Source organism: Podarcis muralis, chromosome 9 (assembly GCF_964188315.1).
Source record: "Podarcis muralis chromosome 9, rPodMur119.hap1.1, whole genome shotgun sequence".
NCBI lineage: Eukaryota > Metazoa > Chordata > Lepidosauria > Squamata > Lacertidae > Podarcis > Podarcis muralis.
The window spans coordinates 58,028,764-58,044,326 of record NC_135663.1 but is presented as its reverse complement, the minus strand read 5'-3'; the positions used below and the strand labels follow the sequence as shown (position 1 = coordinate 58,044,326).

General features: G+C 44.6%; 1 protein-coding gene across 2 annotated transcripts in view; it reads left to right on the top strand.

Annotated features, from left to right (window-relative positions):
* Positions 1 to 15,554, top strand: part of BEND4 (BEN domain containing 4) — a 29,795-nt gene extending 14,241 nt beyond the window's left edge. The window contains exons 2-5 of one of the 2 annotated variants that reach the window (XM_028743750.2): positions 1,099 to 1,662; positions 2,457 to 2,548; positions 5,865 to 6,105; positions 10,169 to 15,554. In XM_028743750.2, the coding sequence (XP_028599583.2) occupies positions 1,099 to 1,662; positions 2,457 to 2,548; positions 5,865 to 6,105; positions 10,169 to 10,386 (1,115 nt within the window). In that variant the 3' untranslated portion in view covers positions 10,387 to 15,554. The remainder of the gene's footprint in view (positions 1 to 1,098; positions 1,663 to 2,456; positions 2,549 to 5,864; positions 6,106 to 10,168) is intronic. The other variant, XM_028743749.2, reaches the window with a different exon arrangement.
* The last annotated feature ends 9 nt before the right edge of the window (positions 15,555 to 15,563 follow it).

The following is a 15,563-nucleotide window of genomic DNA, read 5'->3' as shown; positions in this document are numbered from 1 at the left end:
CAACATGCTGATGATGCAATACACTAGTCTTCTGGATGTTCTGCACACACATGTCTCTTCCCTACTGAAAGTTTAGATTGTCCTCCTGCACCAAAGCATTGCAGATGGCATGTGCCCCCCCTCTCCCACCCCATAAGAGACCTGCTTGGCTTTTTTCCCACCTTTAGAAAGCAGGCTTCAGACCTCTCCTCATCAAGTATTTGGGGAGTGAGGGATGCCAAGAACACATCCATGCATATAAAAGGCAGGTATAACTGAAAGGGGCCACAAATATCTAAAATGCTTCAAATTAAGGGCCAGTTTTCTGGTTAGAGAAAAATGTGTTTGTTTAGTACCTGAAAGTAGGTAGTGATGGCGCCAAGCATAGCTCCCTGGGGAGAGCACTCCATAAGTGGGGAGGCACCACTGAAAAGGCCTGTTCTCTGTTGCCATCATCTGCACCTCCTTCAGAAGGGGCACAAATAGGAGGGCCTTGAGTGCCAGACACAGGGCCTGGGTTGGTTCATGTGCAGAGAGGCAGTAATGATGATGATGATGATGATGATGATGATGATGATGATGATGCAGGACCTTGGTGAATTTAATGTGTTTGTGTGATGTTGTCTTGCTGTTTTCATCCATAATGTATTCTGGATTTTTGCTGCAATCTACTTCCTCATTCGGGACGCGGGTGGCACTGTGGGTTAAACCACAGAGCCTAGGACTTGCCGATCAGAAGGTCAGCAGTTCAAATCCTTGCGAATGGGGTGAGCTCCCGTTGCTCTGTCCCAGCTCCTGCCAACCTAGCAGTTCGAAAGCACGTCAAAGTGCAAGTAGATAAATAGGTACTGCTCCGGCAGGGAGGTAAACGGCGTTTCCGTGTGCTGCTCTGGTTCGCCAGAAGCAGCTTAGTCATGCTGGCCACATGACCCGGAAGCTGTACGCCGGCTCCCTCGGCCAATAAATCGAGATGAGCGCCACAACCCCAGAGTCGGCCATGACTGGACCTAATATTCAGGGGTCCCTTTATCTTTACCTTTACTTCCTCATTCTATCCAGCTAGCCAACTAGACTGTCTCTACTTTGGGTTTCTGTGATTTGTCTCCTTTTCTGTTTCAGAGAGCCGTATGATTCTGGATGCCTTTGCCCAGCAGTGCAGCCGGGTTCTTAGTCTTTTAAACTGTGGTGGGAAACTTCTGGACAACAGCCGCACTCAGTCTTTGGTTTCCTGTGTTAAGCAGGAGAGCCTGAGCTTTAGTGAAAGACCAGAGCAGTGCCAGATTGGGAAAATGGTCCATAGCCAAGCGTCAGACAACTTGGACCTAGAGCTGCAGTACATGCACAAGAAGCAACAAACCTCTGCTTTTCTGAGAGTCTTTACTGATTCCCTTCAAAACTATTTGCTTTCTGGAAGCTTTCCATCTCAGAATGCTTCCTCCTTGAGTGATTTTGGCCATTTGGCCGACGTGGATCCACTTTCAACCTCTCCAGTGCACACGTTGGGTGGATGGACATCCCCAGCAACCTCCGAGTCCCATGGCCACCCGTCCTCTTCCACGCTTCCAGAGGAGGAGGAGGAGGAGGAGGAAGGCTACTGTCCTCGTTGCCAAGAGCTGGAGCAGGAGGTCATTTCATTGCAACAAGAAAACGAGGAACTCCGACGGAAACTGGAGAGCATTCCAGGTAAACCTAACTGAACCATTTGAGACATCTAGCGCTGTAGATATATAAGGTGCAAGGCCCAATGACTACCATCTATAAATCCTGTTAACATCAGTTTGTGCTGTTTGGTTTAAGGGTCAAGGCCACCATGGATGTTTGATGTACCAGAATGCAGAGGCATAGTTCCAAATAAACACGTTTCTTGTCAGCATATTGTTACTTGTCACTTTGCAGTAGCGTAACCAACACAAAGTGTTCCGTCCTTAAAATATCATCCTTCATGATTAAATAAATGGGTTAGCATGCTATCAGTACTATTGTTCAACAGAAAGGTTGGCTGGGAACATCTATTTTTTCCAAGTCCAGAGGGCTGTTCCCTCCTTTTCAAATAGGATGGCAGGGCCTCTTTGAGTGTAGCACCCACCCTTTGGAAACCTCTACTTAGCTAGTTTCCTTTAGCCTCCTACAAATTCCAGCGAGACAGGCGTAAATATACTCCAGTACATTTCTTTGGTGTAACCTGTGTCCTCAGTCTCACTTCTCGCCCTTCCTGTATTTTACATTTCTGTCCAATATTTACCCCACCTTTCTTCCAAAGGAGGCATTTCTTTAGTCTTGCAACAATCCCGGGAGGGGTTGTTGAGGGCTGTCCTGCTGAGGGTTTCTTCGCACATCACAAAGGAGCAAACCTCAGGAAGGAAGAGTAAACAAAACTGTTCTGGGGATTTTCTGAAATGGTGTTTGACTCGCTGATATGTTTGCCTTTTTAATAATAAGCAGCAGATGTACACTCACTTCCCCTCTTTTTCCTACAGTGCCCTGCCAGACTGTTTTAGATTACTTGAAGGCTGTTCTTCAGCATCACAATCAGCTTATGATTCCTCAGCCAGCGGAGCAGCCAGCAGAGGTACTGTACAGGGGTGATAAGAAGTGCCTGGAGCCTGGCTACTTCAGTGGGCAAGTGGGCACAGGGAAATAATGCAATGCTGGATGAATATGTCTTTTACTTTAAAAAAAAAGTGTAACAGCAAAACTCTCGTTTATCTTCTGCAGTGCATTACTACATTTACAAGAGACTGAGAACCATTCACTCTCAGCCTAGGTACATTGATAATACCACCCTGGTGCAAGATTTGCCATTTACATGTCCTTCCCCCACCAGGCCTATAATAATAATAATAATAAATTTATTTATTTATACCCCGCCCATCTGGCTGGGTTTCCCAACAGAATTAAAAGCATAATAAAATATCAAACATTATAAACTTTAACACGAATGATAACATCTCATTGTGGACATTATTGTGTAATAGGCCCCAGCTGATGTTAAAAGTTATACATACAGTGGACAAGCATTAGAAACTTGAGACTTACTCCCTGTTACTGTGGAACCTCGGTTTTCGAACGCAGTCTGTTCCGGAAGACCGTTCAACTTCCAAAACGTTCGAAAACCGGGAATCCAAGGGCTGGCTGCAAAGTCACTGGGGGGGGGGGGGAATGAAAAACGCGCCTCGGAAGCCGTTCACTCCCAGGTTTTCGGCATTCGACTTCCAAACCATTTGGCAGCTGAGATGTTTGGAAACTGAAGTTGGACTGTACCTGTAAAACTTACAGGCCCAGTCCATGTGTGAACTACAAGTTTGATGTGACCATTTCAGCTGTCATCTGGACTTCTCTCCACATAGGATTAGCTGATGATGTGCTTCTGCCATTGGCTGAATTCATCATTTGAGATGGTCCTACAGAAATGAGCCCTTTTCACTGCAGCTATGGGAGACATCTAGCATGTTAGCACTAGCTAAACATCTTCCATTGCTGTGTTGTGGTGAACAATTGCAGCCTTTGGTCCATGCCCTCTCTACAGGCTAATTTAACAGTGATTCCCTCTTTGTAGGGAATTGTAATTAGGTGAGGGATCTGCAACAGCAAACACTCGGCATCTAACTGAACTTCAGTTCACATGATTTTTTAGAGGAAGCTGTGACAGTTGCTAAAATATATAAGCACTGTAAATTGACAGTGTAGGTGAGGCCTCTCTGAAGCGGAACACAAGGCACATAACTGAACATTGCCTTTTTTTACATATTTCCACATAACGTTGTGTTAGGAGGTTTTTCATTCTGTTTTGTAAGTCTCTGTCTGGCTCTATGGATAGATAGCATCATATGCTGGTACAGAGGTTAAAACGTGCTTTGTTCAGTTGGTTAACTACATCACATGAATTTCTGCCAAAACACAGCATACTTTTCACAAAGGGTTATTGTGTCCAGAAACACACCACTTACAGAAATCAGTGCCATTAAGTCTAGAGTGCTGTGCAGCAAGTTGTAATTAGATCACTGTGCACACACTCAACAATAATTGAGGGGTGGGAATGTTAAAAGAGGGAGATATTTGAGTAGCGCCATTTGTAATTAGGTCAACTTTAATATCCTCTCCGGGGGGAAAAATGCGGTGAGATCTGAACACCCCTCCCCCAAAAGCCATATGGACATAGGGTTTTACATTACAGGTTGAGGCTTAAATGTCCACAGGCGAAGTGACCTAAATCTTGTGCTGACCAGGAGGGCAATTTGCTGCATGCTCATTACATGAAAAAGTTAAGCAAACATCAATGTTTCACACACTTTCCCCTTCCCAAATTGTGAAATATAAAGCGACAATTCTAGACATCTTCCTTACCTGAGAGCAAGTCCCATTCAACTCTGTGGGTCTTGCTACCAATCAAGCATCCTTAGGATCAGACTACATGTTTGCCACAGGAGATGGTATTGGTTTACTTTTTACAAATATATAGGTTGAACAGCTTTGTATGGGAGTGTAGGAAGAAATGTAACATCATCTTAGTGCCTCCAACTCCAATGCCCAAAGCCCACCTATTCATCGCTTTGTACAGGAAACAAAACTCCCGAAAAGACTCGAAATGCCACCCAATTCAGCTCCTTTGAGATGAGTGAAACTTTGTTCCAGGTGCTTGGAATATCCTGTTCTCCCTTCAGTGTCCCTCACCTACAGTTAGACCCACACCAGAGCTTCAGGAGATAACTATTTCTCCACAGCCGCATGGCCCACTTGCAGTTAAGCGTTAACCTGAATCGTTAGTGTGTGTCAAGATTTACCTTGTTGTGTTTAAGAAAGGGAGGCCAAGGTCCAGGCTGGTTCATGGGGGCCCAGCACCCCCTGGTTTTGTATATTAGCTTTCTACATGGAACCTTCTCTGCTTTGACTTGTCTGCTGAGGAACCAGTTAGTGTCCAGCATGGAACCTTAATCTGCTGCTGCGGATGCTGGGCTGCGTTCTGAGTCACACAGGCTGTTTGAGCCAGGCCTGGTGGACCTCACTGCTGCTTCTCTTCAACTGTTCCCTAAGAGTGTGTCCAATAACATAGTCATAGCACATCCTTGTAACTGTGGGTTGCAGGAAAAGATTAGGCGGTTGAGTGCAAGCCATTGTACTGATCGTCTCATGGAGGAACCCCACCTGAAGCTTCCACAGAAAGCCAGATGTTTCTATCAGGGCGAATGCCTGCTTATGGGCTTCCTTAGCTGGGTATTCTAAGCAAACGGCAACCAAGAGATTTTGTGGGGCAAATTGTCCACCTCACAGAGCTGTCATCTGCCTTTACGTAGAATTCATTAATAGTCATGCTGCTCTGCTCTGGGAACTGAGGGTTTGTAACTTTTGTTTATTTGCTTTAGAGTTTCCCCTGCAACTTAACTGCTGTCAGGTTCTAAGGGTGTTAAACAAAAGGTAATACGTTAATTATGTAAATGGAATTATTATAAAAAGTAGCGTCTGAAGTAGCTATCCATCAGCTGCCATTGAAAGGCCTGTTTGATCACACTCTTCAAAAGACATTTTTGCACATTCTAATAGATGAAGAAAGAAAATTATATTTAAATAGCTTTCCCAATCACTGGATCTTGACACTTTTTAACCTACCTGCGAAAGTACATTATAAATAGCTTCTTTCCTCTCAAGGTGTTCATTATACCTCACTGGTTCTTGTTATAGAAAATGCAAATGATTTCTTATTTTTTTTAATGCTCATTCTCAGTATGAGCAAGTCCTTGTTCCCGTCAGCCTATGTTTTCACTGTCAGCATTTCACAGCTGCCTAATTTCTGTTTTATTTTATTTGGCAACTGACTTCATCTTCTCTGCCTGTTAGCCTGCTGAAAAACCAGGAAACTGTTCTGCTCTCTCTCTCTTTTATTTTTTTAGGGGAGCAAACAGTTGCTTAACAACTATCCCGTCTACATCACTAGCAAACAGTGGGACGAGGCAGTGAACTCCTCAAAGAAAGATGGGCGGAGGCTCCTTCGATACCTCATCCGATTTGTCTTCACCACCGATGAGCTTAAGTACTCGTGCGGCCTTGGGAAAAGGAAAAGGTCAGTGCAGTCAGGAGACACTGGTCCTGAAAGACGCCCTCTGGATCCAGTAAAAGTAACATGTCTCAGAGGTACTACATCTTCTCACTCGGTGTCCACCATACGCAATCTCCATTTCACCGCATTGGCTTTGGGCTTTTAGGCAAGAAGGCTTAGCTTCCTGTTCTCTCATGTGGCCTTCCAAGTGCTTTGGACAACAACTGCATCAGCCCCAGCCAGGATACCTGTTTTGGTTGGAATGGTTGTAGTTGTAGTCCAAAACCCCTGGGGAGCACCAGGTTGGAGATGTCTGGTCTAGAAGGAACAGGGAGCTTCCTGTAAACATGGGGTTCATGGGGCTTAGGTTCCGCCATCAATCGATGGGAGATGGGTTGACTGATCACTTACCTGTCTAATCAGTTTATCCAGCAGCTTTCAGACTGTGCTCTGGGGAACTCAAGGGTTCTTCACTAAGACAATTAGCACAGGTTGGAAAGTGTCTCTGGAAGACTGCCTCCTTCTGCTCCTCCTCCTCCTCCTCCTCACCACCCATTTCCCCCTGCAGTGCACAGATGTGAGGATGTTTTCAAGGATGCATTCTCAGTTGTTGCTAGGTGACAATGAGGTCCCAACTGGCCTCATGTGAACAGAGCATGTGCCCTAGACAAGAATATGCCCCAGAATTTACTGTAGGCTGCTAAAGGGTTCCTCAGTAGACAATGCAAAGTGTTCATAAATATAGAAAGTTTGAGCAGCATTGAGAAGCATTCTTCCCCCTCCCCCACCGCCAAAACCTCAAAAGAGGTCCTCTTTTGGAGATAATTAGCATTTCCTGCACTAATTTACTATGTAATAAGCCCAAGCAGCTGCTCATTAGATGACAAGGCCATCTTTAATATTTTCTTTTTCATTCTCCAACATCGTAGGAAGCCAAAATTAAAACAGCCTCCGTAGCAAAAAGGGTGTTCTTACCCAAGCCCCTCTCATCAAAACGCAGTCCAGTTGCTTATAATTGACCCTGCCTAGTCAAATCAACTAAAACTTTAATCAGACTTTAAATTAAACTTGATTATAAAATAGATTCAGGTTGATTAATCTACACATTTAAATCTAATTACTTGGATTCACTGTTTGAAAAAAAATTCAGGAGGCTTTTCTTGTCCCGATTAATCCTTGATTGAATGAAATGTGGTTCTTCGTTGAAATCAATACACTGTCTTCAGAATAAGAGATAGAATTGTTTCCGAAGTCCATTTTTAATGAGATATGGAAACCGTCTGTAATGGAATGGAACAGACGATATCCTGGTCTTATGGCCACAGTCTAGCCGTGGCTGCATACAACTCACTGTACACAACAACTAGCACGCTCCAGTTGCAAAAGATGCAACCAGCAAAACCAGAGATGGATGAAGACCTTGCAGAGGTTTCTCTGCAGCAACTGCTCATGTGTCAATGTGCTTCCACCCATAGATCTCTCTTATCAGGTCAGGACATACTGTATTTACTTGAGTCTAATGCGCCATCGAATCTAATGCGCACCTCAATATTCAGAACCTTGAAACAACAACAAAAAAGTATTTGCTGGCGGATGTAACTTGCTTCCTCTGCAAGGATCTTGCACGTGTTCTTGCTAGCTTTTAAACTGCTCCATTGAGGTCTGCAGCTGCTCACCGCTCAATGGAGATGTAGGACAGAGCTTGCACCTCACTGCCGGCTAGCATGAGCTCGCAGTGAGGTACGTATTTACCTGAGTCTAATTCTGCCACTGAATCTAATGCACACCCAATTTTTCGCAGCTTAATTTGGCAAAAAAAGAGATGTGCATTAGACTCGAGTCAATACGGTAATGGGTTTTATTACCTTCAAAGAGCAACGGCGAGATTATTTCAGTGTTGTTTTTGTGTCACGCTATAGCCATGTGAAGCAGCAGATCGTTTCAGAAGAGAGAAAATTCTTTCTCTTCCACCTCCCCTTTATGACATCTAAATGTAGAGGCACCAGAATGGAACTTTTCAAATGCCAAACACACTGGTTCCAGTCGAGCGCTAAGGACTAGTGGCTTTGGCAGGCCTGCTATTAGCACTAGGCATTTGACTGGCATTTGCAGGACCCAGGTATCCCTTGCAGGGCTGACACCTTGTGTGCCCTCCCTCAGGTGACTACTTGTCACCTCAGTTGCCTGACAGACACACTTGCTGCAGCTGTCAAGCTCCTGCTTGCTTGAGAGCTGGCTTGCCCTGAAGCAGCTCTGTTAACAGCTCAGGAAGATTAGCACCTGCTGAGCTAGCTGCATGGGTTATTGCAGCAGAATCTCCCCTCAGAGGCTTGAGGAGCAGCACGTGTGAGTGCGGTGGCAGCTTGGGCTCCGAATGGGATGCACTTTGACAGATGCATCCATCTGCTTCAGTGGGGCCCGGTTTGTGATGCAGATGTGGATCTGCATCTAGGTGCACAACTGGCTGCACACAGGCACGGGAGTGTGCTTCTGCATGCTGGTAACCATCCCTTGCTGGATCGAGGCTGTCCTTAAATGTCAGCACTGGGGTGCTCAATTGCACACTAAATAAAAATAAAAAAATGCAGGTGGCAAGCCTTTTTGCACGTAAATGCATATATACCTCGCCAGTCAAAGCATGCAAGCATTAAGTGGGAGAATTAGGCAAAACATAACTTAGAGTTTTGAACACATCTCTGTTGGTTTGGTGGCTACCCAGCATTTGACACTGTTGAAAGGAGCTTCCACACAGTCCCTGATAGTAGACTTGGTATGGCTTCTGCATGCAATTTTCCCCCTTTTTTGCAGCGTCTGCACAACATCGTCTTCATCAAAATGCCACCCCATATTCCCCACCCCACCCTCTGTCCAATTTAATCTGGATTTACTCTTTCTGCGAGTTTTATTTTTACTTCTCAGATTTTCCCAGGAAACAATAATCCACGTTAAATGGGAAGGTGATGTGGGACAGCATTTTGCTGAGGGCATTGCATGGACACTGAGCAAATCTCACTCGGCACGAACCCCATAGTAGGGTGCTGTGTGGAAGCACCCAACATTTGAAGTGGATTATGCCTATTGCTCCGAATGGCTTGCTGAGGCTTTTTGTTATGTGGGAGGAGTTTTAATTTTAATGGGGCCCAAGCTGTTAGCCATAGATTATATTTCTAGAACACGAAGTAATCCTACAAGGAAGGTAGAGGGAGAAAGCTACCTTTTCCTAAGCCCTGCCAGTTTGTGCAGGCAGAGTAGAAGGCTGCGTCTCTGTGTGGCTTCCCCCCCTTTTACAGCTCTTGCTAATTTCATTCATTATAACTCAATTTCTGGACAACATATTATTTAAAAAAACATCTTGAAGCATTTCACAGTAAGAGTCGCTCAACATTCTGAAAACTTCATTAAACTGCAGTCACGTATGTACAATGGCTATGAGTAGCAGCTGAAAAAAAAATATCCAAAGGAGCATAAAATTAAAATGGCAAAGAAAGCTCTCTGTCTTGGGAGTCCTGCATAACTCCATCCCACATCAGCAGCAAAACAAGGATTGCAGAATTGTGGAGTTGGAAAGGGACCACAAGGGCCCAACCCTCTGCAATGCAGAAATCTTCTGCCCAACGTTGTTCAGAATAGCTTGACTTGGTGAATAAGTTGTGCAAAATAAGAAAAGTCGTGCCAGTGTGTTCTCCCTGTGTTAATTTTACAGAATCGAAATGTCCACTTTTCCATGCAGTATTTTAATTCATTTAGTATGAAATCAGCACTGTCCTGGTCAGTAGACGGTTTGTTTCCAATGCAGACGTTTTCTACCCCTTTTTCCTGTGTTCCTGCTGCTGTTCCTTAACATCCCACACATCCCATCACTCCTTTCCCTCCCAAACACCGCAATTGCTAACCCAGAAATGCTTTTGGAAACCCACACTGTTCAGCCATCCAGTGCAAACTGTGTTAATTCTGACGGTGTGTTGAAGCCCCTGATGGGAGCTGGAGAAAGGACTACATGTTGCGGGAGTTAGAGCTATGGGGTTGGCTCTCTTAGCACTGCCTCCAAGAATATATACCCGGCGTATGAATGCGATGCATCCGCATGCCACTGCCCAGCTTGCGAGAGAGCTAATGGTGCCAATGGGCCGCTGTTGCTAACTCCACATTTTCCTGCAGAATTCATTAGGATGCACTGCACGTCCAACCCTGATTGGTGGATGCCTTCTGAGGAACAGATAAACAAGGTGTTCAGTGATGCCGTGGGACATGCACGGCAAGGTCGTGCGGTGGGGACGTTCCTCCATAACGGCAACTCGTATTACGAAGGGATTGAGCAACATATTTCGCAAGACGACCTCTTCAACAGGGGCATCCACGATGGATCTGGAGACTGATGGCAAAGGGGCAAACTGTATTGGGGCAGTGAAAGAGACTGTGTGTTTGATGTGCTGTTTGACGTGACTTAAGAACCCAAAGCATGTTCAGAGTCTTGTTTCATCCAAGGCCTTCCTGTGAAACCCCATAGTGTCTAAGCCCAGACTTCTCAAACACAATTTAAGGACGCAAACCTACTTCTGAGTGGGTGGGGAGCAGAATTCTCCTCCACGCAAAATAATGATAATAACCCCGCCACACACACCTTGAAAGTTGGCACGTCAGGAAACAGGCCAGGCTAGGAAGAGTCTGCCTTACGTTTGTTTTTTTTATATGTGAAGGATTTCATCTCCTGTATTTTCCGTATTCGAGTCTCCACCTGCCATCTTAACGCACAAAACTCAGATGCGGTTTTATATTCCCACCTCACGTGTGGCAATGAAAACCAGCCTCACAGCGCTATATATCTTCACAGTGGTCAAATGCAGTCACAGCCCCCACTGACACACAACTTTACACTTCTGAGTTCATGTGCAATTTTAGGGATTAGGAATGTGTTAGTGACATTTCATTAAATCTGGAAGGCATCTAAATCAGGGCGAGTTTTGACAGGTTGCATTTTATTTTGGAAGTTTTCCTACCTTTTCTGGGGGGGCAGGAATGTCACCTAAAGATGCTGGAACTAGTCTATACTGCTAATAGATTAATAAATGTTCCAAGAGATAACTTGCTACTTTTCAAGCTTTCTCTGTCGCTTTAAATGTTTTCTGTATAGCCTTGCTTTTGCTTGTGCCACGTAGTTTTGTGTACAATCACTAATTCAGGAATACACTCCTGCTCTCTGTCAGGTGTGCAGTGGCCCCTACATCCCTAGGTGGCATAATGTTAACATTTCATATTTTAAGCTGAAGAAGTGTCACAGACTCAGTCCCACAGGCCAAGACCAAACAAAAGTCTCTCTATGAATGTCCTACACTCTGGGAGTCCCCTGCTTATTCACCTCAGCCATTTGCTTGTCAGTGGAAGGGCCAGAGGTGCGAAAGAGCAGCTGCCCCCCCAAAAAAAACCCCAAAGAGCTAAGACCCTCATGGTGGTGACTTGAAACAGTTCAGAGCTGCTCTGTGTGAAATAAAAGAGCATAGTCTAAAAATACGTCAGATCTTGCAATATCAAGTTTGGGAGCTGCTGCTTGGGCGTCTTAAAGAATAATCTGTAAATGTATAACACTTCTAGAAATAGCTTATTTTCATTATTATTTTGGGGTTTTGTTGTTTCAAGTTCTTCCTCAGAAGTGTATTTGCCTCACAAGGCGCTCAGCCGGAGAAGAAACACGTTCTTTCGTAAGTAAGGTTGACACCACCACCTTCGATTTGTGTCAAATATCTCTCCCTCTTCTTGCATCCTCCCTTGCTACATGACAACCAACACCATTCCAGAGGGTCTCCGAACCCTCATAGCATCATAGTGTTGGAAGGGACCCTGAGAATTTTCTAGTCCAATCTCCTGCAATGCAGGTATCTCGACTAAAGCATCCATAGCTGATGGCCACCCAACCTTTGCTTTAAAACCTTCAAGGAAGAAGAGTCCAGAACCTCCTGAGGGAGTCTGTTCCACTGTCAGAAAGTTATTCTTGGTGTCGAATCAGAATCTTCTTCCTTGTAAATCGAAGCCATTGGTTTGGGTCCTGGTAGGCTTGGGCAGGCTTCCTCCTGGCAGGTTTGGTTGGCCAATCAGCGCCAACCGGGCCTGTTCCCAATGGCAGGGAATAAATTGAGGCCTGACTTGGAGGTCATTCCTTCTGCCTGCCTTTGCTGGATTGCTGCAGGGTTACGGGGTTTTGGCATGAGAAAGCTAAGCGCTTTTAAACCTCATGGGTGTCAAGTACACACTCGGCTCTCTTCCACTGGAACCTGTAGGACTTTAAAAACTGAGTGTAGCTCACATCCTTCGTTTATATATTTTATTTGGCTACGATGCCATCTCTGCCTATTAACATACAATCAACATTTCAGTGCCGTCCGTTTCTGAGACAAATCTGTTGTAGATCAGCAGGACACCAGTTGGCCTGATGAGAAGACAAACACTCCCATCCTTCAAAAATCGCGGCATTTCTGTCCTGTTTGTATAGTGTTGTACGTGACACATCCGCTGCCACAATGCTAACATAGTGCAGGCCTTGGTGTATGTTTCCTGTGATGACACTTGCTGATCTTTTTGGTGGAAAAAAAGAAGTCAGATGGAATGCATGAGTCCACGTTTGTCTACAGTATAATCTCATGATAGTGTATTTTTGTAATAAGCAGTGTGAAATCCAATATTTGTGTATGAATCCAAGTAAAAGTGTTTTGTTCGAATTATGCACACCAGAGTCACATAACAGACCTCACTGAAGCAATACCATTTGGGGTTTGCTAAGGCAACGGGTAAGCCTGGCTATTTTAATGGGATGGGTAATCTACTGATTTCTACTTGGGCCCCACTTGTGCACTATGAAGTGCCACACAGAAATTGCTTCCCTGTAGCCTAGCTAGGGGTGGGAGAGGAATTGGTTTAAGCTGCTTTTTGCTGCCAGATTTGAGATCCCCAAACTTCCTGACAGCTGGGAATGCAACCTATCCGTTAGATTATGCACTTCTCTGAATTTTGTGTTGCAGCTTTGGTCCCAAAAGTACAAAAATGTGCATCTTCCACAACGACGAAGAGAGGATACATATTTTAGGAGGAAATACATTTAAAGGGTTGTGGTGCAATGGGGGAAAATGCACATTTGATGGAAAGAGTGCATGCAATTTACATGCAGGTATTTTTTGTGTGCAGTCTTTGCAATATCCATAAAAATGGGAGCGAGCAGACCTTGGCCTAGTGTTAGTGGAACTGGCACAAAACTGACATAGGTTAATCATCCATCCATCCATCCCTAGCCTCATAGTAACATCTATAAAGAGGAACCATTTGGGTCAAGTCAGAGAGATGGTTACGCCTCACAACAGGGTTTTCACTCCATGAGGGCAAGTGATCTATATGATGCATGTGAATACTCTCAACAGTCATTACTTTTGTGGGCAAGGCTAGAGCAGCTGCTACATCATGTTGGCAACACAGTAAGATCTAAAGGATCCTTTAAGTGTTACTTTAGCAGTGTGTGCTCCTCCCACAAGGCTCCAGTGATGTCAGCAGAACTAGGCCACATAAATGGAGCCAAAGTTGCAGCTCCTTTCCATCCCTTCTTGGGAACTGGGGCCATGGCGTGGTGTTGGCAGGTTGTCAACCGAATAAGCCTATGCTATTCCAGCCTCCACACCATTGAGGCAGCGCAGGAAGGCACCCTTCGTTTGGACAGTAACCATGCACTGCCGCTTCCAGCATTGCAGAAAATTGTAGCGATAAAATCTATTGCTTGCTTCCCAAAGCCTCATTGCAGCAATGCTAGCCACTCCGTTCAAAATCTTTTGAAGGTAGAATGCCTACGATATTTAAATTGGCAGCATAAGCAGTGTTTAATCCAGTTGAAGGAGTCACTGTTGTGAAAGTTTGAAAATTCAGCGCAAGTGACAGACCTCAGTAGGAGAGCAGTTTCAAAAGCTTTACTGTCAAAATTGGCCATGAAATCTCATTTAAGGTTCTCCACCCCTTAAACAGTTTGCCTGAACATTGACACTTCTTTAGCTGTCTTAGCTGTGCTCTTTTAACATTAGTGTAAACATGCACACTCAGACATGGGGAACTACTCTTTTGGAGCTCATCTTGTACAAAACCACTCTTGCCTCCTTATCCTAACCACAGAACATATTCTCATTCACTGTTAAGGCCTTGCACTGAGAACGCAATCCCGATGCCTCAGAGCCCAGAAATAGTAATAGGATAACTATGGAGCCGATCATTTGCTGTCACCGGTGACGTAGCATGAGTTGCCAGTGCCCAGGGCACCACCTGCCAATAGGCTGGAAAGAAGGGCAAAAGCTTGGCGACCTACCCTAGTGGCAGCCCCGTGAGCATTAAGCACGGCGGGACAGGGGATTGGTTGGGAGCAGGTATCTTTCTAAAGCCTTTGCAGAGGATGCCCCAGCAACTGGCCCTTGCCCAAATCCTGTCCTCAGTCATATGTGCATTTGCAATATGGAGGAAACCATGAAAGTTCCCCACCTACAACCTGAAATGATACCATCCAAGATCAGTTTTACCACTTACATAATACTTGGCAGTCAGAACAGCTTACGGTGTTGAGCTGCTGTTTTCCTCGTTCTGCAGCAATATTACCTCAGTTAAACCACATTTAGCCTTCTGTTTTACGGCACCGCATCTGGTTTGGGCTTCCTCACTAGAATAGGGATAGCCAGCATATCGTGGACTACATGTCCCATCAGCCTCAGCCAGCAGCTAGGGATGAGGTGAGTTGTAGTCCTCAACAGAGCAAGATGGCTCCCTCTGCTCTAGGACCTCTTCGATTATCAACAGACTTTTAAAAATAATAATATAAAAAAACCTCAAATTACTTCCACCCACAACTACCACCTTTCTTCCCAGTACATTTGACCGATTGCCCAACCCTCTCATGGCAGCCTCCACTGTACATACAAGTGACAGCAATTCCTGGGTTCGAATGCCATAGCAATTCCAATGGCCTCTGGGGAAATATGTCATTTGCCTTATTCTTTCTGAATCTTCCTCCCATTTCTGTAGCAGCTTTTGAAGCTTGTGTATCACTTCTGCACGGACCCCAGTGCCGACATGCCTTTGCTCTGTTTTCTATGACAAAATAGTTGTGGCCATACTGTGACCAAGAACTCATTACTCCTAATATTCCTCTCGTTCTCGTGTCGTCGATTCTATTAACAATTTGTCCTGTGTCAAGTAAATGAGACCTAGGGATAGACAAATTCCTGATGCTGTACAAAGTGAATAGTGTAATATAGGCTAGTATGTTTTGGTGAGGATTTCTATAGGACGTGTGAATTGTTTTCTATGTGACATCAGGCTACACCTTTCTTTTAAGGAAGTAAGTGCATAAAAGTTTAGACAACTTTTTAAAAACAGTGAATATTTTTTGATTATAAAGAGACATTTGTTACTAGAGTTTACTATTTCAAGTGTTAACTCTTATTTAAATATTGGGTTTTTATTACTACATGCCTCCATTTGTTCTGTTGCATAAGAGTGCACAATAATAATAATAAAAATTAAAACAGCCTCTGCCTTG